At 38.4% G+C, this 23,729-nt stretch overlaps 1 protein-coding gene across 25 annotated transcripts in view; it reads right to left on the bottom strand.

Moving 5' to 3' along the window:
- RBFOX2 (RNA binding fox-1 homolog 2) overlaps positions 1-23,729 on the bottom strand; it is a 290,938-nt gene that overhangs the window by 205,847 nt on the left and 61,362 nt on the right. For 5 of the 25 annotated variants that reach the window (XM_030815655.1, XM_030815656.1, XM_030815658.1 and 2 more), the window contains exon 1: positions 17,527-17,688. The exons of the other annotated variants lie outside the window; for them this stretch is intronic. In XM_030815655.1, the coding sequence (XP_030671515.1) occupies positions 17,527-17,568 (42 nt within the window). In that variant the 5' untranslated portion in view covers positions 17,569-17,688. Of the gene's footprint in view, positions 1-17,526; positions 17,689-23,729 lie in introns of those variants that run through there. 25 annotated transcript variants of the gene reach the window in all.

Raw genomic sequence — 23,729 nt, 5'->3', positions numbered from 1 at the left:
CCCTTGAGGAGCTGAGAGTCATAATAATTACAAGACAATGCGACTGATATCATAACTAAAGTCTATTAAAAATAACTACAGGACTTCAGAAGATCTTTTTAAAAGTGTGTGGGGGGATGGAGGTGAGTGATAACTTCAAACCTATTAGGACAAGACCTCCAGTACTGTGTTGAATTGATACATGCTGAAAAGACAGTGATTTTTAAAGCCATTTTTCTAAATGCTTTCTGGAAATTATCAATATCATTTCTGAATGATTAGTCAATATATTTTCCCAGAAAGAATACTGGCAAAATTACAAGAAAATACTGGTGAAATTACCCAGAATACAGCACATACAGGAGAAAAAAGGTACTATTTTTTGTAGCATTTTAAAAATACAGCTAAGAGAGGTACAAAGAAAACTTAACAATACTGAAGCTCAAAAGCTCTGCTTTCCATACAGAGTTATACTTGTGATACAATATACTAGCCATAAATCCTAAGCAATGATCAATAAAACAATAACCAAAGTGAAGTTGCCCAGGAAGCTTAAAGACATCATGCTGCCAATCAAAGTATTTCTTCCTGGCTTCTATCATTGCTGAGAGTTGGCTAGGAGCAGAGTGCAGAAAACTGGAAATACACAACAAAGTCAAACCAAGCAATGAAAAAAACAAATCTGGCCAGCTGCGGTGGCTCACGGCTGTAATCCCAGCACTTTGGGAGGCTGAGGCAGGAGGATCATTTGAGGTCAGGGATTCGAGACTAGCCTGGCCAACACAGTGAAACCCCATCTATACCAAAGAATACAAAAATTAGCCAGTCTCAAGAAAAACAACAACAACAACAATAACAACAAAAAATCCACAAAACCATCCCACTGCCTTTCTTTTGTGTCTAACAAAATGAAAGGGGAAGAATAATGAAAATGGAACAAAATGAATTCTTACCACTCTGCAATTTGGAGAGAAGAAAGCGAGATAAAGCAAAGGAAGATACAAAATGAAGCTGTCTTCTACAAATAACTTGGGTAATGGGCACAAGCTCAGATTTTTCATTGACTTACTCCCCAGTCGAAAATGAATTTCACATCACCTTGCATGTATCTAATAACAGAAGGAAACAGACCACACTGACTAAAAAAAAGCAAATCTAGTTGCTCAGGATGTTTCACTATGTTATTTGCAGCAAGTTAATTGTTTTTCAAATATTGAGCCTATTTTTGAATTGGGACATAAAAGGAATGCCACAGGAACAGAAGATGTAAAATCCCATATGCTGTTACATGCAAAAACTAATCCCAGCAACAAATCTCTCTGGCTTGAGAAAAAAATATAAACCTTTTTTTTGAGGGTCTCACACTGTCGCCCAGGCTGGACTGGAGTGCAGTGACATGAACATGGCTCATTGCAGCCTCGACCTCGCAGACCAAGCGATCCTCCTATCTCAGCCTCCTGAGTAGCTGGGACTACAGGCATGTGCCACCACACCCGGCTAATTTTGTTTTGTCTTTTGTAGGGACAAGGTCTCACTCTGTTACACAGACTGGTCTCAAACTCCTAGCCTCAAGTCCTGCCTTGGCCTCCCAAAGTGCTGGGATTACCGGAATAAGCCACTGTGCCCGGCCTCAAGAAGAAAAATTGCTAAGCGACCACAGGGCGTCATTCTGCTTCCAAAGCATAAGAGTTCGAAATACCTAGAGATAAGATGAAGACTTACAAGTGATACGAATCTGATAGTATCTAACACCATGGTCCCAACATGAGGTCCAACTGTTAACTAGTAAACTAAGCTTTCACTACAAAAAAACTCATTCTACCTCCCTATCAAGACAATCAATGACAGTTCTTTGTTACATTCACTACTCCCTCCACATTTACTACCGCCCCTTTTTTTTTAATTAAAAATGACCTAGTATAAGCAGTATGTTTCATGGTAAAATCTGACACAGGATTTACTGGGTTCTTGAAGATTATCTTTGAAACAAACTAAAATTTCTTCAATAGTGGTCACAGGTGTCTAAGAAATAACCAATCAAACTCCTTTTCTTTGCAGGTGAGGAAGCTGAGACTTAGAGAAGTGCCTTGTCCACAGTCATTCAAACTAGGTAGGTATGAAACAGAATCCAGAATTTACAACTCCTGACTCTCAAATCATATAACTATTCACCTCAGACTCTACTAGTTATATTACAGATATATGTAACTCCTTTCATCATGCAATAGGAAGGTGGGACTGAACCTTGGGAGTTGAAGATATAGATTCAAATTCTAGCTGGGTCACTTTCTAACTATGTGACTCTAGTCAAAATCCTTAATATCTCTGACCCTAAATTTTCTCAACTGTGTAACAGATAATATCTACCACATAAAGTTGTGACACTCAATGAGATAATCAGGTGAAGCTTATCTGGCACAATATGTTACAGGAGAAGCTCAAAAAGAATTCCTTCCCAACCCCCATGTCTATTCGTTGCAAATTATATAGTCTATGGGAATAAATCCCACAAAGTAGCACATTTCCAAATAACCAATCTTTAATTTTCTTAGCTTACTCTGCATCAGTTATTTAGGAATATGTGCTAAATGGCCATTCTGCCTCACTGTAAGGTGATCAAAACCTAGTGATATTGTAAACTGATTCTAGTATTCAAGAACAGAATGAATGAGAATACCTCTAAAGTGACCAAAGAAACTCTGCCTTTTGTGACATACACAGTCAAGGCCACATGACAATACGCTGGTCAACAACTGATTGCATAAACAATGGTAGTCCCATAAGATTATAATGAAGCTGGTCAAGCGCAGTGGCTCACATCTGTAATCCGAGCACTCTGGGAGGCAGAGGAGGATCACCCGAGGTCAGGAGTTCCAGACCAGCCTGGCCAACATGGCGAAACCCCATCTCTACTAAAAATACAAAATTAGCCGGGTGTGGTGGTGAGCACCTGTAATCCCAACTACTCGGGAGGCTGAGGGCACAAGAATCGCTTGAACCCAGGAAGCAGAGGCTGCAGCGAGCTGAGATTGTGCCACTGCACTCCAGCCTGGGCAACAGAGCAAAACTCTTCCCTGCCACAAAAAAAAAAAAAAAAAAAAAAGATTATAATGAAGCTGAAAATCTCCTATCGCAGTGACATCATAACTGTCATGGCACAAAACATTACTTATGTGTTTGTGTGATGCTGGTGTACACAAGCCTACTGTGCTGCCAGTCATATACAAGTCTAGCACATACAATAATGTACAGTTCTCAGTGCTTGATGATAATAAACGGTTATTTTACTGGTTTATGTATTTACTACACCATACTTTTTTTCATTAGAGTGTGCTCCTTCTACTTATGTATAAAAAAAAAAAAAAGTTAACTCAGGGAGTTTCTTCCTGAAGTGTTCCAGCACACGGCATTGTTATCATAGAAAATGACAGCTCCATGTGTGTTACTGGCCGTTTCCACCTTCCAGTGGGAAGGATGTGGAGGTGGAAAGCATACTGATGATTCTGTCCCTGTGGAGGCCTAGGCTAATATGTGTGCTTGTGTCTTAGCTTTCAACAAAAAAAGTGTAAAAAGTAAAAAAAAAAATAAAAAATCTTAATAAAAAACCTTATAGAATAAGAACACAAATAAAACATTTTTGTACAGCTATATAATGTGTTTATATTTTCAGCTAAGTGTTATTACAAAAGAATCAAAAAGTTAAAAAAATTTTAAAGTTTAGAAAGTAAAAAAATTACAGTAACTGCTAAGGCAAATTTGTTGTTAAAGAAAAATAATTTTGTAAAAATTTAGTGTAGCCTAAGTATACAGTGTTGATAAAGTCAACAGTAGTGTACAGTAATGCCCGAAGCCTTCACATCCACTCACACTCACTCACTGACTCATCCACAGCAACTTCCAATTCTGCAGGCTGCATTCATAAGTGCCCTGTACCTGTGTATCATTTTTATCTTTTATACTGTATTTTTGCTGTACATGTTTAGATAAATTAGATACATGTTTCCATGTTTAGATACATTGTGTTACAATTGCCTAAAGTATTCCGTATAGTCACATGCTGTACAGATGTGCAGCCTCGGAACAAAAGGCCTATCATACCGCCCAGATATGACAACATATGCTTCATACAGCTAGTCCACTCTGCTGTCATCAATTCCTGTTTGGCTAACACCCTCAGTTCTTTCAATTGCCTTTACCAATCCACTTTGTTCTTGCATTTAAAAAAATAAAATAAAATTCAATCATGACAAAATTATATTTTGAAGTACATAAATAAGAAATAAAATTCTGGCCAGGCACAGTGACTCACTCTTATAATCTCAGCACTTTGGGAAGCCAAGGTGGGAAGAGGTCGAGACCAGCCTGGGCAACACAAGGAGACCCTGGGTCTATAAGAAATAATAAAAATTAGCCAGGTGTGGTGGCGCACACCTGTGGTCCCAGCTACTTGACAGGCTAAAGTGGGAGGATGGCTTGAGTCCAGGAGGTGGAAGCTGCAGTCAGCTGAGATTGTACCACAGCATTCTAGCCTGGGCAACAGAGCGAGACTGTCTCAAAAAAAATTTTTTTTAATTAAAATTTTAAAAATAAAGTTCCCCGTTAATCTATCTTTTCTAGTACTGAGGTTTAAGATCATACTATAAATATTCTTTAGGAGTTTCATCTTTTTTTAAAACTGTGGTTAAATATACACAAAGTTACCATTTTAGCCATTTTTCAGTATACACTTCTATAGCATTAAGTATATTTATATTGTTGTGCAACCACCTCCATCCATCTCCAGAACTTTCTGATCTTCCCTAACTGAAATGCTGCACCCAGTAAACACTAACTCCCCATTCCTCTCTCCCTCCATCCACTGCCAACCAGCATTCTACTTTGAGTCTCCATCAATGTGACTACTTTAAGTACCTCACGTGAATAGAGTCAAACAATATTTATTTGTGCCGTGACATAATCTCAGCTCACTACACTTATTTCACTTACCAGATCTTTATGGTTCATCCATATTGAAGCATGTGTCAGAATTTCCTTCTAAGTCCAAATAATATTATTGTGTTAAAATTATACGAAAACACAATTTTATGTGCATATCACTGTATTGTAGCCTACAATATGTGGTACATAAAAATCACATTTTGTCCATCCATTCATCTGTCAATGGACACTTGAGTTGCCTCCACCTTTTAACTACTGTGAATAAAGCTGCTATGAATATGGGTGTACAGATATCTATTCAAGTCCCTGCTTTCAATGCTTTTGGGTAAATATTCAGAAGCAGAACTGCTGGATCACTGGTAATTCTATGGTGTTTGCACAGTGACAATATTTAACTTTTTAAGGGACTGCCATACTGTTTTCCACAGCACTGAACCATTTTAAATTTCCACCGGCAAAGCACGAGAGTTTCAATCTCTCCGTATTTACTTACACTTGTTATTGTGTGTGTATTTTCATCCTAATGAGTGTGAAGTGTTATCTCATTGTTTTGATTTATATTTCCTTTATAACTTAGTGATGCTGAGCATCTTTTCATGTACTTTTCATCTTTTCATGTGCTTACTGACCATTTGTATACCTTCTTTGGAGAAACGTGTATTCAAGTCCCCTGCCCATTTTATAATTGGGCTATTTGCTTTTTGGTGTTGAGTTGTAAAAGTTGTTTATATATTTTGGATATTAATCCCTTATCAGATATATTTTTGCAAATATTTTCTTCCATTAGTTGGTTGCCTTTTCACTCTGTTAATAGCATCCTTCAATGCATAAAAGTTTTTAATTTTGATAAAGTCTAATTTATGTTTTTTCTTTTGTTGCCTGTGATTTTGGTGTCATGTCTAAGAATCCACTGCCAAATCCAAGGTCATGAGGATTTACTCTAAGTTTTCTTCTAAGAGTTTTATAGTTTTAGCTCTTATGTTTAGGTCTTTGATCCATTTTGAGTTAATTTTGGTATTGATGTAAGGTCCAACTTCTTTTTTTTTTTTTTTTTTTTTTTTTTTGCATATGTCTTACTTATTGTGAGGTTCCTTAGGTCTCTGTCCATCTGCCATCTTCCTCCTATTTTCTGAGGATTTATAATTAAACACCCTTTCCATCTATATATTGGTTATCAATTAATTGATTATCAGCTCCAAATTTACCCTTTTTGCCGGCTGTGTGAAAATGAACCTGGGCCCTTCAAATATTTTTCCTTTGCAAAGCATGCATGATGTCAAGCTTTATCCATAGAGGACACAGGAGATACACTGTAGGAGGAAAGCATTTCGCTTCCAGGTCCCATTGTGCTTGCCTAGCAGGTTCCTACAGGATAAGCAGTTTCCCTCCATCCTAGCTCCTACAATGGACAGCAGCCAGCAGCTAGTAGCTTCCCTCAGTAAACCTTTTCATGCTGTCTTATGGCAGCAAAGTGCCTCTGGTGAGACAACTCCTTGTGAAGAGCTTTCCCCAAGTATCCTAGAGGGTAGTTTTTGGCAACTTCAAAAGGACAAATTTCCAGCAAGTTCTGCTGGTATAAGTCCATAGGAACTTACTTCTCTGCCATTCTGAGAGTCAAAGTCATGCCTTCTCCAACAAAGCCCCTCGGATTTCAGTCTCTCGGCCAGGGAGTGTTTGGTGGTAATTGAGGGAGATGGCTCTTTGGGTATGATATCTCGGTCCCAGGGGTAGCTGCTTAGCTATTATACTAATTCTATTTTATCACACATCAATCATATTATTACATTATATCTCATTATAGATACAGCAGATCTATATCTGCTGTTATTTAGAGTTTTCTTCCTACAAGCCAATTTCTCATTATTTCAATCTCCTCTTATGGTAAATAATTCTTTTTTTTCTGGAGACGGAGTCTCACTCTGTTGCCCAGGCTGGAGTGCAGTGGTACGATCTCAGCTCACTGCAAGCTCCACTTCCCGGGTTCATGCCATTCTCCTGCCTCAGCTTCCCAGGCAGCTGGGATTAGAGGTGCCCGCCACCACGCCCAGCTAAATTTTTTGTATTTCTAGTAGAGACGGGGTTTCACCGTGTTAGCCAGGATGGTCTCAATCTCCTGACCTCGTGATCCACCTGCCTTGGCCTCCCAAAGTGCTGGGATTACCGCGTCCGGCTTTTTTTTTTTTTTTTTTTTTTTTTGAGACGGTGGAGTTTTGCTCGTTGCCCAGACTGCAGTGCAGTGGTGTGATCCTGGCTCATTGCAACCTCCACCTCCTGTGTTCAAGCGATTCTCCTGCCTCAGCCTCCTGAGTAGCTGGGATTACAGGCATGTGCCACCACACCCAGCTAATTTTGTATTTTTAGTAGAGACGGGGTTTCTCTATGTTGGTGAGGCTGGTCTTGAACTCCCAACCACAGGTGATCTGCCCACCTGGGCCTCCCAAAGTGCTGGGATTACAGGCGTAAGCCACTGTGCCTGGCGGTAAATAATTCTTTATATTAAATCCCCTGTCCAAAGTACTGTGTAGTCTCTCTCTCCCGGCTGGACCTGGACTGATACAAGCAAGCTGAAAAAAATAGCTAACAGCTACTTACTATATATAAGACAGACATTATGCTTAGTGTTTTATAAACATTATCACTTTTAATTCTCACTAAAACCCTGTGATATATCACTTTATAGTAAGGAAACTGAGGCTCAAAAAAACTATACAATTTTCCCCCCATATTACAAATCCAGGTCTGTCTTACATTAAAGTCCCTGCTGGCTTTCTACTATGGTGTTTATTTTTCTTCACACACCTAAGAACACATTTTTTAAAGAAACTGAACATCTATGTGCAAAAAGAATTAACGTAGCAGGTCTGACTGCTATCCTCAGAGAAAGCAGCTTGCAAGGTTGGCCTTAGCTGGTATCTGAGAACTGAAGATTTCACAAGGGTTCTATCCCCAGGACTAATCAGAGTGGCTCTTATCTGTTAATGCCTGCTTTCCTTTTGGGAGTCTGGAATTTTGATATGTGCTAGGGTTAGGATGCCTATGTGAACAGCCCCCTCCACCATCCCCAGCCAAAAAACCTCAGCACTAAGTCTGCAACAAGCTTCCCTGGTAGACAACACTTGTCACAACTTACTGCTGGAGGAATCAAGCAAGTCCTGCGACTCCACTGCGAAAGGACTTTTGGAAGCTTGAGTCAGGTTTCCTCTGGACTTCACCGCATGCACCTTTTTTCTTTGCTGACATTGCTTTATAGCCTTTTACTAGTATAAAGCACAGCTTTAAGTATGACTACATCTGAGTACCGTAAGTCCTAGATAATTCACTGGACCTAGGGTAGTCTTGGAGACTCCCCAAAAAACCCTATAATACACCAAGTACTTTGTTAAATGCTGAGGACACAAAGATGAATAAGGCCTTTGCCCTCAAGGAACTTTAGTCTATTTAAATTTCCATTCCTTCATTCCTCTGATCATCACTTCTTAGTCTGTTCACTACTTAAAATAGATTAGATTCATTTCCCTGAGCTAAATTTCATTCTTAGTGCTGAAGTGATGCTAAATAAATATTTAATAAGTCCATCAGCAAAATCTGAGATACAAAGCTCTAATAGACTCAAAGGCTACATATACTTTCTCTTTACTTTCCCTGTCTTATTGTGTTCTTCATTAAAAATAAATTGACAAATGCTTGTACATTGCTGGTGGGAATGTAAAATGGAGCAGCTGCTGTGAAAAGAGATTGGCAGTTCTTCAAAAAGTTAAATATAGAGCTACCATATGACCCAGCAATTCCACTCCTAGGTATATACCCAAAGAACTGGAAAACAGGTACTCAAAACCAATACTTGTACACAGATGTTCATGGCAACACTACTCACAATAGCCAAAGGATGGGCTGGGCGTGGTGGCTCACACCTGTAATCCCAGCATTTTGGGAGGCCGTGGCGGGCAGATCACGAGGTCAGGAGATTGAGACCATCCTGGCTAACACGGTGAAACCCCATCTCTACTAAAAACACAAAAAATTAGCTGGGCATGGTGGCGGGCGCCTGTAGTTCCAGCTGCTCGGGAGGCTGAGGCAGGAGAATGGCATGAACCCGGCAGGCAGAGCTTGCAGTGAGCTGAGATCACACCACTGCACTCCCGCCTGGGCGACAGAGTGAGACTCCGTCTCAAACAAACAAACAAACAAACAAACGAAAAAAAGCCAAAGGATGGAAACCCAAACGTCCATTAAGGGATAAACAGATAAACAAATTGTGCTACATACACACAAAGGAGTATCATTCAGTTATAAAAAGGAATGAAGTACTGATATATGCTACAACATGGATAAACAATGAAAACACACAGTACTAAGTGAAAGAAGCCAGACATTAAAGGTCATATATTATATGACTCCATTTATATAAAATCTCCAGAATAGGTAAATTCATCAAAAGAGAAAGCAGATTGGTGGTTGCCAGCAGGGAAGGGGAAAGAGAGGACGATTGCTTAATGGACACGGGGTTCTTTTGAGGGTGATGTAAAAATGTAAGCTACATGGAGATAGTGGTTGTACAGCACTGTGAACGTACTAAATGCCACCAAATTGTTCACTTTTTTAAAAGGTTAATTTTATGTTACGTGAATTTAACCTCCATTAACATTTTTTTGAAAAGCAATGCAGTATACACTACAGTACAAATGAAGAAACTTCCTGTTGTTATTTGAGTAAGTACTTACAGCTTGAGATAAAATCATCAGACAGCAATAAATATAGATTCAAAAAAGTGCTGTATCTCAATATATACTCTGGAAAACTGAAGATTCAAAGTGGTTCTAAGCAACAATACAGATACTGATGCAGTACAGCATATACACATTTTTTCCTAAAAAGATAAAATGTTTCTAAATTACATAAATAAATATTTTAAGTAGATATTTGCCTATTTCCTTGACATCCCTAAAAGCTTAATAGGTTAGCCCTTCCTTTCAACGTAAAAACAGCATAAAGCCTTATATTCATGGTTTCCTCCTATTCAAGCATATATAACACACACTATATATGTTTTTTTAAGTCTGGAAGGATATATCCCAAAATGTTTACAGTGGTCATATGTCTTGGTGTTGAATTTGGATTTATGAGTGATATATGTCTTTGTGGGGGGAGGAGGTTTCTTATCTATATTTTCTAACTGTTCAACAAATGAACATGTATTATCAGTACTTAACTAGAAAAAAATGGAGATAATAACAACACCTACCTCAGGGATGCTGTGAAGATTAAATGAAACAATACACGTAAAGCTCTTAACACAGAATTCAGCATAAGTACACAACAACTGTCAAGCAGTATGGATGGTATTGTTTCTGTTTTTGTAAATACTCCTCAGGATTCAGGATGTATGCCTTATTATCTACAGCGAAAGCGCTCATCTTAATCCAGGCCTGGATCACTTCAAGCTTAAATTACTCTAACAATAGTCTCTTGGCTGGTCCAGCTAAGAGCTGGCCTCCATCCACCCCTGCCCAGCTTTCTTACCAGGGCCAGGGTTAACTACCTAAAACACCACTCATACCACTTCCATACTAATGGCCCTCCATTGCTTACATGATTCCACTCACACCACTTCCACACTAATGGCCCTCCATTGCTTACATGATTAGGTTCCAAATATCCCAAGCCTTGCCCCACTTGGTTATTCTCTTTTTCTTCTCATTTATTCCTTCAGCAAACATTTACTGAGGGACGTTTATGTGTCTGGAACTTGGTAGGAATGCAAAGGAAAATAAGCTAGGGATTCTTTTCTCAAAGAACTCACAGTCTCGTAAGGGAAAGAGGCATGTAAACAAATACAATATGAACCATGTAATAAAACGTAAATGTATGGCCCAGAGAGAACAAGTGTACATGGTTGATAATCAAGTGAGAAAGGCATAAAGAAATTACAAAGAGGAGAACTCACAGTAGGTAAGACTTGAATGGGGTTTGGAAGATGACCACAAATAGCTAATTTCCAGATAGAAACTTTACTCAATTTACTTCACACTTTAGCACATTCTCAAACATCAACTCAAGCAAAATTCAGCAAAATCCCACCTCCCTTCACAATGTAATCCTCTAACTCTAGCCCACTCTCTTTCAATTTGTGGGTCAAGATCCATTCATGACGTAAAGAACCAATTTAAGAGGTCTCAACCACTACTGAAATAAAAGATTAGAGAACTAGAGCTGCAATTCTCAAACTTTTTTGATTTCAGAATACCTTAACACTTTAAAAAATTACCAAAGACTCCAAAGAGCTTTTGCTTCTGTGGTTATAACTACTGCGATTTGCCTACGAGAAACTAAAACTGAGTACTTTAAAAAATATGTTAATTCCTTTAAAAGTACCAAAAATAAACCAATCATTATGTTAGCCTAAAAAATATTTTATGAAAATGGTTTAGTTTGTAAACTAAACCAGTGAGAAGAGTATCATTATTTTACATTGCTACAAATATTTTTAACATCCAACTTAATAGAACAGTGGTCCCCAATCTTTTTGGCACAGGGACTGGTTTCATGGAAGACAATTTTTCCATGGGGGGTGGGGTAGGGTGGGGATAGTTTCAAGATGAAACTGTTCCACCTCAAGTCATCAGGCATTAGATGGAACACGCAACCTAGATCCCTTGCATGCACAGTTCACAGTAGGGTATGCACTCTTATGAGACTCTAATGCCGCCACTGATCTGATAGGAGGTGGCGCTCAGGAAGTAGTGCTTGCTGCTCACCTCCTGCCATGTGGCCTGGTTCCTAACAGGCCACAAGCCAGTACCAGACTGTGGCCTGGGGATTAGAGATGGAATGGAGGATGGCTGGATTCTCATACCTGCTTCTGCATTCAATCTGTTTCAATATTATTCTGAAGTATAAGAAAGAAATTTGGCAGTCCACGGATATGTATCTTGAAAAGGCAAGGTATTTTAATAGACTTTTCACCTATCTCTAGTTATTCTTCTTTAATACTGTACCAAAGGTTTGTTGCAATGTGGCATGTGAAACCTTATCAATGAATTTTTTCATATTGTTAATATAAAAATTCATTGGTCTTGTACTTGGAATAGTTTTTTTTGCCTATGCATGATTTTGTAACATTATGTATTGTTCATTTATAAAATACAAGTTCACTAAGTTATAAAGATCTTCCAACTGTTGACACATCTCGTTATATAACATCAAAAAATTCACATTCACTAATATCACCACCAATCTCATCAGAAAAGTCTTTTAAGGGCCAGAGCTATCAAGCTCATAGGCCAGGATACAAGTTTTCCAAAACTCTAGTTTTTGCTTGAAAGTTCAAATTTTATCACTGACAACAAATATCACTTTTCCTTAAAACGACAGGCTCATTTCATTTTTTCTTTTTTTTTTTAATTAAGACAGGGTCTTGCTCTGTTGCCCAGCCTGGAGTGCAATGGCACAATCTCAGCTCACTGCAACCTCCACTTCCTGGGTTCAAGCAATTCTCCCATCTCAGCCTCCCAGGTGGCTGGGACTACAGGCGCATGCCAGCACACCCAGCTAATTTTTGTATTTTTAGTAGAGACGGGGTTTCACCATGTTGGCCAGGATGGTCTCGATCTCTTGACCTCATGATCCCCCGCCTCGGCCTCCCAAAGTGCTGGGATTACAGGCGTGAGCCATTGTGCCTGGCCACCTCATTCATTTTTAATAAAACGTCTGAATACCGTAGTCTATCAGTTGTTCTTTCAAATAAAAATGGCATCCCATGAAAAAAGTTCAGCTGGCAACTCAATCACAGAAGCAGTTTTCCTTTAGATAACTGTCATACTTAGTATGCAGCAGAAGTGCTTTATTTGTATTACCCATTTTGTCACAGAGATTATTAAAAAGATTCATAATCGAGGATGGAGAATTAGTAATAGTAATAATTTTTACTACTTCAGCAGGAACACTCTAAAGTGTAACTGGCTTTCTCCCCTTCTTTAACTGCAAGTGTTTCGTGGTGAAGAATATAATTACTCAGTCGTCATTACATTCTTTGGTACAGGCAGTTTGTGGCATAATAAGCTCATGTCCTAGTTTTGGCCTGTCACAATAGCATGTGTAGTGAGGTATGGGGGAAAGTACAGTTATTAGAATCACACTGATCTATGTCTCTGGTAACCAACTAGCTCTATGGCTGTGAAAAGCTAATTCATCTCTCAGCCTCAAATTCTTCCATCTTTAAATAAGAATACTACCTACCTCATAGGATTGTTACAAGGATTGAGGTAATACATGCAAGATCTTACACAGTGCCTTACAAGGATTGAGGTAATACATGCAATATCTTACACAGTGCCTGTTCCTTAATGGGGTGGCCCTGTTAACAATAATGATAATAAGAAACGGTATCTTAGTTGTATGTAACACTTCATCACATACCAACATACAGGCAGTTCTGACTAGTACAGGACCACAGATTATGAGGGGACCCACAGGGCTACTTTACTTGTACCCTCCTTACCTTGCAACCATATTCACATAGCACAGACTGACCTTACAGATAAGAAAACCAATGTACCACAAGGTTTTAAATGTCTTTCTCAAGGTTACAGAGCTAGTCTAAGAAGCAGAAATTGGTGTCAAGCACATCCTCCTACTCATAACAATTCTGTTAGATAGATAACATTATTCTCTTTTGATTGATAAGGGAAACTCAGGTTCATTCCCTTGAGTTTCAAGTGACATGTCCAAGGTCACAAAAACAGGCCTGGAACCCAAGTCCTCTCATTTGGAGTTCTTCCAACCGTAACTTAGAAATAGGTCTAAATATATGATTCACTCTGTGCAATCATTGATAATTATCTACATCTGGATCTGAATGGAATACCAGACTAACAGACACAATTATGTGAATACTCATTATGACTAAATATGCCAATTGATAACCACCAACAAATCAGTTTGTGTTGTGGTATTTCAATTTAAACTGGTGTTTCACTAAACTGAAGACTTCAAGCTTTGGCATTTAAAAAAACAAAAGATACGTCTTAACTAGCCTCAGAGTATAAAAGAAATACATTTCAAAGGATCATTTTGCAACATTCAAAAAAGTCCCTTTAAGACAGGCTGAGTTGACTATCACAGTCTAAATTTAAATTAACAATTCTACCCCAAAAAAAGTCATTATAGACAAAATAATAAATTTTATTTTAATTGATAGATATTATTTCAATTTAGTTTGATAACACTCTCTTCACTCACATTGCTATTGAACATGATGTTAAACCAGCTCTGTTGTTTATTAGAGGAACAACTTAGGACAAGTTACTCACCTTTCTGGGCCTCAATTTTATTTTCTGGTCTATAAAATATATGTGATCATGTCTACACCTTGCAAGGATATTAAGTTTAGGCATAAAGTATACAAAGCACCTGAAAGTATACCTACCCCATAGAGAAAGACTATGATTGCAACAATTTTTATTGTATGTTTTGAGTTCACAATCCTGCCTATCCCTAAGTCCATTAAGATCTGAGTAAAACTGGACTTTTCTATTTCCTCCTGCTGCTGTTGCTTCCAATGCCCTACTGGCTACAACTGCCAACTCTCTGACCTAGACTGTCTGCCACCTACTTCTAGTGTCCTCAGAGCAAGTCCCTGAACTTCCTTTTATTGTATGAATTCTCTGGTCAGAAAGAAGATAATGCTCATTACTTACCAATTCAGTGATCTTCTGATAATTACCACGTTAATTCCGCTTGGAACCAATCTAAAAAGACTTCAAACAACTTCAAACCTACTGAGGATTTTTTTTCTTGATGCCAAGTTTTAAAAACCAGGAATTTCATTTTTTTAAACAAATGGTCAACTATTAAGAATTCATAAAAGAGCTGCCTGTCATATCTTGTTATACTTCGATTCCTGTATCAACTCAATTACTCAAATCCTTTAGTTCTTCACCTTCTAGCCCTCTTAGATAATAGTCTCCATTAAGTAAAAGGCATTTTGCAGAAAGAGATAGAGAAAACTATATATACATATATTTTGTAAAGCTTAGTTTTCTGCAAGTACAATTAAATACTCAAGATAGCTGGGAGAAGGGCAAGAAGAGCCCACAGAGATGAGATGGTACTGAGACTCCACTGGTGGCCCTTTCTAAGGGACGAGAACTGCACTACAGATTTATCAATGAAAGGTTGAAGGCAAGGGAAAAGGAAAAGCCAGTAACATATGCAGGCACTGCAATGCGCTAGATAATTGATATACATTATTTCTGGGTATTATTTCCATTATCAGGTGAGGAGAGTCAGACTCAGAGAGATTAAATGACTGGATCCAGGCCAAATAGCTAGTAAACAGTAGAGCCAGAGCCATAATTACAACTGTTCTTTCTGTTACATGCTACGCAGCAGTTTAGTCCAGAAAAGCATTTATCCCTAGGCCAAGAAATAGGGAAGGTAAGTGTATGATCATCTACACACTGGCTTAGCCATACTGTTTCCCTTCCAGCAATGGGAAAAATTGAGAGATAATTCATCTTTAACCTGCGGTTATCACCCAATTATTCCCATTGGTAGAAGAAAAGCAGTGCTTCTCAAATGTTAGCATGCAGATAGGGGTATCTTGTTAAAATGTAGATTCTGATTCAGTAGGTCTAGGGTGGCGTCTGAGATTTCTACATCTACCAGGAAATGAAGCTTCTAGTGCTGGGGCCATACTGTAAACAGATTATACTCAATAGTTCTCAATCTTGACTGATCATTTGATCTTGACTGAATCATTGAATAATCTAAAAACTACAGATTTCTCTCCTTGATTCAGCGCTGTCTGGAATGAGGTCCAGGTTGACTTCAATACAGTCATCCCTTGATGTCCATGGGGGACTGTTTTGAGGACCCCTCTCAGACACCAAAATCCACAGATGCTCAAGTCCCTGATGTGTAATAGCACAGTATTTACATATAACCTATGCGTATCCTCCCAGAGACTTTAAATCATCTCTAGATTACTTATAATACCTAATACAGTGTAAATGCTACATAGTTATTTAGTATTTTTATTTGTATTATTTTTACTGTTGCATTGTTATTTTTTTTTCTGAATTATTTTCAATCCATGGTTGGTTGAATGCACAGATGTGGACCCCACAGATATGATAGGCCAACTGTACAGAACAGGGACTACTGAGCTATACTATCTCCAGGCACATTCTACCTCAGAATTCTGTAATTCAAAGAAGTATATAATTATTAACGACAATAATCACAGCCAGCACTGACTGAGAACACACCAAATGTCTAACAGCTTTATATATTAGCTTACTTAGTCCTCAAACCACACTGTGAGGTTGGTACTCACAGCACTATCATTCCCATTTTACACATGAGGAAGCCAATGCACCAAGAGACTAACTTGTCCAAGGTCAGTGAGTGAATTGCAGAACAGGGGTTCAGACTTGAACCAATCCGATTCCAAAGAGTCTGTGCCCTCAGACACACCATCTAAAGCTGCTTCCCACATTACCCAATGGTAATGTCACTGATTTTAACAGACACACTTGAACAAATAAATCCAAATGGGTCACCTCAGAAGATGTCGCCCTGGGAAGGCTATGTTCTTATTCCTCAGATGCTACCATCATTCAAAACACGGCCACTGCTAAACTAAATATTTAAAGAGCCCTTGATCTGAAAATGAAAATGCCTTCAGAGCCTAAACCCATGACTTTAAGTATCTTCAAATGGGGTAAAAGCTCACCATTTGAGCACAGATTTGACTTTTTGACACCACCACAAAATCAGGAAAAGCCAATTCGAAGAAACCTAGTGTCTTTCAAAAACCTAGGTAGGTATTTTTTTAAATAAAAAAATTCAGTGTTAGGTATTGAAAACGTTTTCCTCATCACTCATCTCTAAAGCTGATTCTGAATGAGAGTTCTTTATGTTTTGCGCAATGGTTGTATCACCAGCCAAGGTGACTATTTTGAAGGGCAATATTCATTTGGATGCACAGGTTCTGTTATATTTGTTTTAAAAAAAAAAAAAAGCAGCCTCTTAGTCATACCAAAAGAAACACATTTGCCCTTCACTATCAGCACAAACATGCATATGTTCAGAACAACTGTCTTGAAGCATGCAGTTTTCCTTTCTGCTGAAAAAGCAACTGCTTTGATATTCTTTTCAGATTATTTTTAGGCGTTTTATTTATATACACCCATCCATATAAAAAAAATACCATCGGCAGGCATTAATGAAGCATTTAACTGCATGCAGCACCATAAAAGGTACTGTACAAAGGCAACTATATACTAAAATATGCACACAAATACCCTCACATACAAGGGATAAAGGCACACACAAATACTTCAGGGATACAACTATAAAAAGATATTACATTTCTATATCTAGATGAGCTCCTTTGTTAAATAAATGTCTTTTTTCAACAAAGAAAATATTCTGCAAATTCAGAATGATTTCCAGATTTTTTTTAAATCAGGCATTAATGCAGATCAGCACAATTCCACACGACCAACCTCTCTGCTTGAACTGGACTCCCCACACCTTACTGAAGCCACAATTCCCCTGCACAAACTCCCACTCCACCACCCCCAACACACCCAACTCCCCACCAACCTCACAGGGGTTCCTGGGCTGGTCCATGGAATCTGATGACATCACTCTCTCTTCCTTCCTGGAATTCTAAACCCTGCTGCTCTCCCCTTGCACACAGCTACCATCTCCATGGCAACCTCACCTCCTCCTGCTTCCCTATTGGCTTCATGGAGCAGGATACACAAAAAGGTTTTCCGTTCTCCCCACACCACCCGCCCCAAAAAGACGATGCTTTCAACAGGAACCTGAGCTAAATTTAGCTACTTGGGATTCAGAGTCCTATGACTAAGAAAACACAGAGAAATGTCCTCCTTCCAACATTGTACCCTCCTCTCAACCCCACCCAAAAGTGGCTGTTTCACCTCCTCCTCTCTGGCCTCCAATCCAAAAGCAAGTAGTGGTATCTGCTGAGCATTAAAAACAATCAAGCCACCTGCCTCACATATAAGATTGGCAGAGAGAAAATTCTCACGTTCACCTCCTCCCAATAGGAGAATTTTTAAAAAGAGAACAAAAAACTATGCAAAAAAAACAGTTGTGCCATTTCAGCTGAACATCACAGTGTTCTGCTGTTTCCTTCCATCCTAAGCCAAGGATTGGGAACTCCACACCTCAAGGCAGAAAAGTCTTTAACCTCTTAAAAGACGGAATTCTCCTGCTATTTCCTTGATATGATTTCCTCCAACATAGGAAGAATAAATGGGGAGGAGAATTAGGTAAAAAGACTGCACACTTCAGTGATCAAACACTAAGCCTGGAAGCACAAATCCTGGGTCCAACTTTCCATCCAAGGGACTGACCTGCTATGCAAACTTAACAAATTCTCACATACCTCATCTAAAAAGCAGCTCCCACACAGGGATATTATAAGAATTACTGACAAAATTAATGTAAATTAGTTTAGGTCCCTGTGTCAAAGGGACTGAATCAAGAGTAAGTTGGCATTATTATTAGTAAAATTCCTGTGGATATTAATAGATGTTAACAATCCCCAGAGGAAGAACATAAACTTTTAGAAAATTATCCTTTCATAATCATAGATATACCATAAAATATACATAACTTCTTGAACCACAGGCAGTTCCTACAAAGGTTTCTACTTCGGGTAAAAATCCAGCTCTACTCACCTCATACACCAGCCAATTTGACTAGTATTTTCTTTGCTTAATCTAAACTCTAATTTTGAAATTGTTACTCCTCACTCTCCCTAAATAATGACTAAATATGGACCAGGGCTTCATTCTCTGGCTCAGATGCCCATTTCGCATTCTAGAGAAGTAATTCCTTCTCAGAGCCATATTCGATAGCTGAGCACTCAATCAACGCAGTGGCTATGTCCTATGTGACTCTGAAGGACAAAGTATCAGTTGTGACCAAGTAGTAAGGGCTCCAAGCAGGTCAGAGCCTTGTAGTAGGAAAGGGAGAAAAGGAATGGATAAAAATAAGGCACACCCAGGAAAATTATATTTTCGGTTTGCAAAGCAGAGACTCAGCTCCAGGGCACCAATTCTCCAGCAAAAAAAAAAAAAAAAAAAAAAGACAGGAAAGAAGAATAATTCAGTGTAATAACAGTCATCTACCCCAAAGAAAACTTAAACAATTTAGAACAATTAGAGAAGTCAAAAGAGTCAGATGCCTCTAGTTAACACACAGGCATCTAGAAAAAGCTTTACAACTGTTGTGGAAAACAGCAAAGGATGAAGCACATGCTAACAACTGAAACCCACATTGCTGTGCGGGGTGGGGGGGCAATATGATTAGCCCATCTCTGAGATATTTGTTTTCTTATTTCGCTCCCTGTTGACCTTAACAAGCCATTCCTTGTGTGAAAGCATTCCTATGGACACCATGGTTCCACTGGCTAAGTAGTAAGTATGATAAACACTAACAGTCACCTTATTCTACAAAGGGGAGACTAAAGCAGTTTCTGAGATTGCCCATCAAATCAATTACTAAACTTGACTTATTATGAAGAAATCTATCAGCAATGGCCTAGACTAAGTGGAATGTTGCAAAACAAAGCTCCATTTATCTACTCTTTCACTCAAACATACATTAACAGCACTTATTACATGCCAGGAGTTTTATATGTGTCATCGCTATTTCACAAAAATAAAAACACCAACACTAGTATATATTCTTTTTGTTGTTGTTGTTGTTGTTTTTGCAATGGAGTCTCACTCTGTCGCCCAGGCTGGAGTGCAGTCATGCCATCTCGGCTCACTGCAACCTCTACCTCCCGGATTCAAGCAATTCTCCTGCCTCAGCCTCCTGAGTAGCTGAGATTACAGGCGAGCGCCACCAGGCCTAGGTAATTTTTGTATTTTTAGTACAGACGGGGTTTCACCATGTTGGCCAGGCTGGTCTCAAACTCCTGACCTCAGTCGATTCGCACACCTCGGCCTTCCAAAGTGCTGGGATTACAGGTGTGAGCCACTACGCCCTGCCTAGTATACATTCTTACTCCACTTTGCAAACACAGAAACAGAGTTCCAGTGATGTCAAAGTGACTATGGTTATATACTCATTATTTCATTTTTTTAAAAAGGCCAGAATTCTAACCCAGATCTGTTTGGATTCCAAAGCATGTGCATTTTTCCACTTAGCTTCCTATTTTCAGATAGTGAGGGCTGGAAAAAAACATCTAGAAATCATTTTATATCTGTGTTCTCTTGTGCCATCGATAAAATATAGGACACGACATCAAGGTCAAAGTCACACTTTTTATGTATTACTAACAGTATTAAACTCTAAGTAGGCACTCAATACTTATTAATTTATTATTCTAATCCTATTATTCTAAATTTCTGGACAAACGGCAATGATTCTACTCAGATCTTTTTAAATTAAAATTGGCTTGAGAAATTACATGCTGAAATGAAATGACAAAACTTCAGATAACATTCTGGAATTAATTTCATAATATTTGAGAAGAAAACAAGTATCACTGTCATAATGCCTACACTGGCCCAGTCATAATGTCATAATACCTACACAGTCTATTTGTTGGTTTTAATCCACAAACCCTAATGCAGTCAGGATCTATACATTAGATTTATGATTTCTACATTCTACATATAGAACCAGAGCATTTCTCCAGGGATTCCACTAAAATTAAATCAGCTGATTAGAGGACCATGCTAAAGAGGCCAAGGTCACGTGTCTGCTACCCATGTGAACCAGTTAGCATCACTCCCTCCTACAGCCACAACATACACCCTGTTGTAAACATATATCCTTTTTTACTCTGAAATTAAGGCAAATAATCACCTTTTCTGGAAAAAAAAAAATGTATCTACTAATGTCAAATATTATAATCAGATTTTATTCTTTAGAAAATAGTTACTGTCTTTCAAATAATATTTTCAATCATCCATTCTTTCTTTCAATACTTACTCAATACTTACCACACACCAGTCGATAATCTCAAAAGGCTGGCACCAAAGAACAAATAAATAGAGCTATGTGTGATATTCAATATAGCAAAGGTGTATATAGGTATGGTGACAGTACACAGAAGGAAAGGCTACCTCTAGAAGATGCCATGGAGAATGAGCAGGAGTTCATTTACGTAAATGAGGAAGGTAAGAGCATTCCATGGAGGGAGAACAAAGATTTGCAAAGGGATGGTCATAAGACAACATAACAAACTTGAACTTTGAAGAATTTTCCTAAGGCCAGGTTGAGAATTGAGAGATATGACCAGCTAAGAGAAGGCAAGGCAACATCTTTTAGATTTTCTACCTAACCCCAATTAGGTTTTCCTAAAATGCCTTACTTTGAATTAGATTTCCACAGAGAAAAAGGGAAAAAAAAATTTAATATCATGGAGATTTGTTCTCCTCATAGTCTCCATGATAAGAATAACGGCCAAAATGAGGTACATCCTTCTGAAAATGAAGCTGTTAGTGGCTGAGACCCTCAATGAAGAGGTTTTTTTGTCTGCAGAGCAAAATCCAAATCTGCTGCTCTATGAGGTAGAATGAAAATGTCCTTATTCTTCTTGGAGAATTAGTTTAAAAAGTGGTCAGTGAAGCTTATTCATCAATTCTACTTTCCTGTGGCTGTTTGAAACTCAGCATGTTGAATATTTGACAAGCAAATTTACATTAACTTTAAAAAGCACCTTCATCCCCACATAACACCCCAACACATAAACACAAAAATGTATGTGCACACTCACATCCTACAAGCTCGACAGGAAAAGGATCAGTATGTGTATGAGGGGAAAGCTATCTATCAGCTGTGGCAATCACAGAACGCAAGTAGAAGAAAGTAAACTTTTTACCGAAGCTATTACATATACAGAAACAGGCAAAAAACCTAAGTGCATAACTCAATGAATTTTCACAAAGTGACCGTCCTCCCGCCCCTTGCCATGTAACTAACACCTAGGCCAAGAAATAGGACATTACCAGCACTATAGAAGCCCATCCTGTGCCTTTGCAAAGTCACTCCCACCAGCCCACAATGACTGTATTTAACACCATAAATCCACTCTGCCTGTTTTGAAGTTAATATTAATGGAATCGCACATTATGCATTCTTTTGTGTTGGCTTCTTTCACTCCACATTATATCTGTAAAACTAATCCACTTGTTGAGTGTATTCCATCTTATAAATATATAATTTACTGAAAAATATTTCAGTCATGTTGAAAGGCCTCTGTGCCATTTCCAGCTTGGGGCTATTCCTAAAAATTCTTGCACGTCTTTCAGTGCACACATGTATACATTTCGGTTGGGTATGCCTAGGAGTGGAACGACTGGTTACAGGGTACACTTATGTTGAGCTTTGGTAGATACTACCAACTGCCAGTTTTCCAAAGTTGTACCAATTTACATTCCCACCACTAGTACATGAGGGTTCCAGATGCTGAACGTCCTCACTAATGCTTAATAATGTCTGCTTTTTTCATTTTAGTCATTCTGGAGGTAGTGTGATAACAGCTCATCGTGGTTATTTGCTTTAGCCTGATGATTAGCAATCCTGACCATTTTTTGGAACATTTGGAGATCATCTTTTGTGAAGTAACTACTCAAATATTTTGCCCATTTTGCTACTGGGTCGTTCAAAAGATTCATTAAAAGAAATCCTTTTATATATGGGTTTGTAGTTGTTATTTAGATATTCTAGAGACTAGCCAGATCCCTATACTACAAATACTTTCTCCTACTTTGTAGTTTGCCTTTTTACTTTCTTTTACATATATATAATTTTTCCTCCTCCAAGAGACAGGGTCTTGCTCTGTTGCCCAGGCTGGAGTGTAGTGGTGCAGTCATAGCTCACTGCAGGCTTGAACTCCTAAGCTCAAGCGATCCTTCTTCCTCAGACTCTGGAGTAGTTGAAACAATAGGCACATGGCATTATGCCCAGTCAACTTTAAAAAAAAAAAAATTGTAGTGATGAGGTCTTACTATGTTGTTGCCCAGGCTGATCTTTAACTCCTGGTCTAAAGCAATCCTCCTGTCTCAGCCTCCCTCCCAAGTAGCTAGGAATACAGGTGTGCACCACCACATCTAACTTCACTTTCTTAATGGCGTCTTTCAATGAACAGATCATTCCTGAGTTTGATGTAGTCAAATTATCATTTTTTCCTTTATAGTCAGCATTTATATCCAGTTCAAGTAGAAGAACATCATGACAACATTCTCCTATGTTTTCTTTTAGAAACTTTCATAAAGTAGCATTTAAAATGTGAATTTTCCTATAATCCTAGCACTTCGGGAGGCTGTGCCACTGCACTCTAGCCTGGGCAACAGAGCGAGACCTTGTCTCAAAATAAAAAATAAAAAAAAAAAATACCCTACCAAAAAAAAAAAAAAAAAAGGACAATGAAGTTTTCTTCCACCTAATAGGTCAAACAACTCAATCTATGAATTAAGCAAGATTATATTAAATTAAACTCATCAAGCTTTTCTCAAGTGCCTCGTATGTGCCCAGGGCTGTGTTAGGTGCTACAAGAGATGAAAATGATAAGAGATGTTTCCTAACCTAAGTGAATACTGACCTTAGCTAATAGCATGACACTCAAATATCAATTGTGTTGAGTGTTTAAATAAAACTGAGAATTTTGACATTGGAGCCCAAAAATAATAAATAACCCTCCACCATCCTCAGCTATCCAAGCTGATTTTAACTTCAACAAAGAACAGGAGGACAAAGGCATTTCCTTATTAGTGCTACTCTTTCCAGTACAAACATCTAAAATCCATACCATTTAC

The sequence above is a fragment of the Nomascus leucogenys genome, chromosome 7b (genome assembly GCF_006542625.1).
Source record: "Nomascus leucogenys isolate Asia chromosome 7b, Asia_NLE_v1, whole genome shotgun sequence".
In the NCBI taxonomy this organism is placed as follows: Eukaryota; Metazoa; Chordata; class Mammalia; order Primates; family Hylobatidae; genus Nomascus; species Nomascus leucogenys.
Note: the sequence above shows the minus strand (reverse complement) of the source record. Positions and strands in the feature narration are given on the sequence as shown.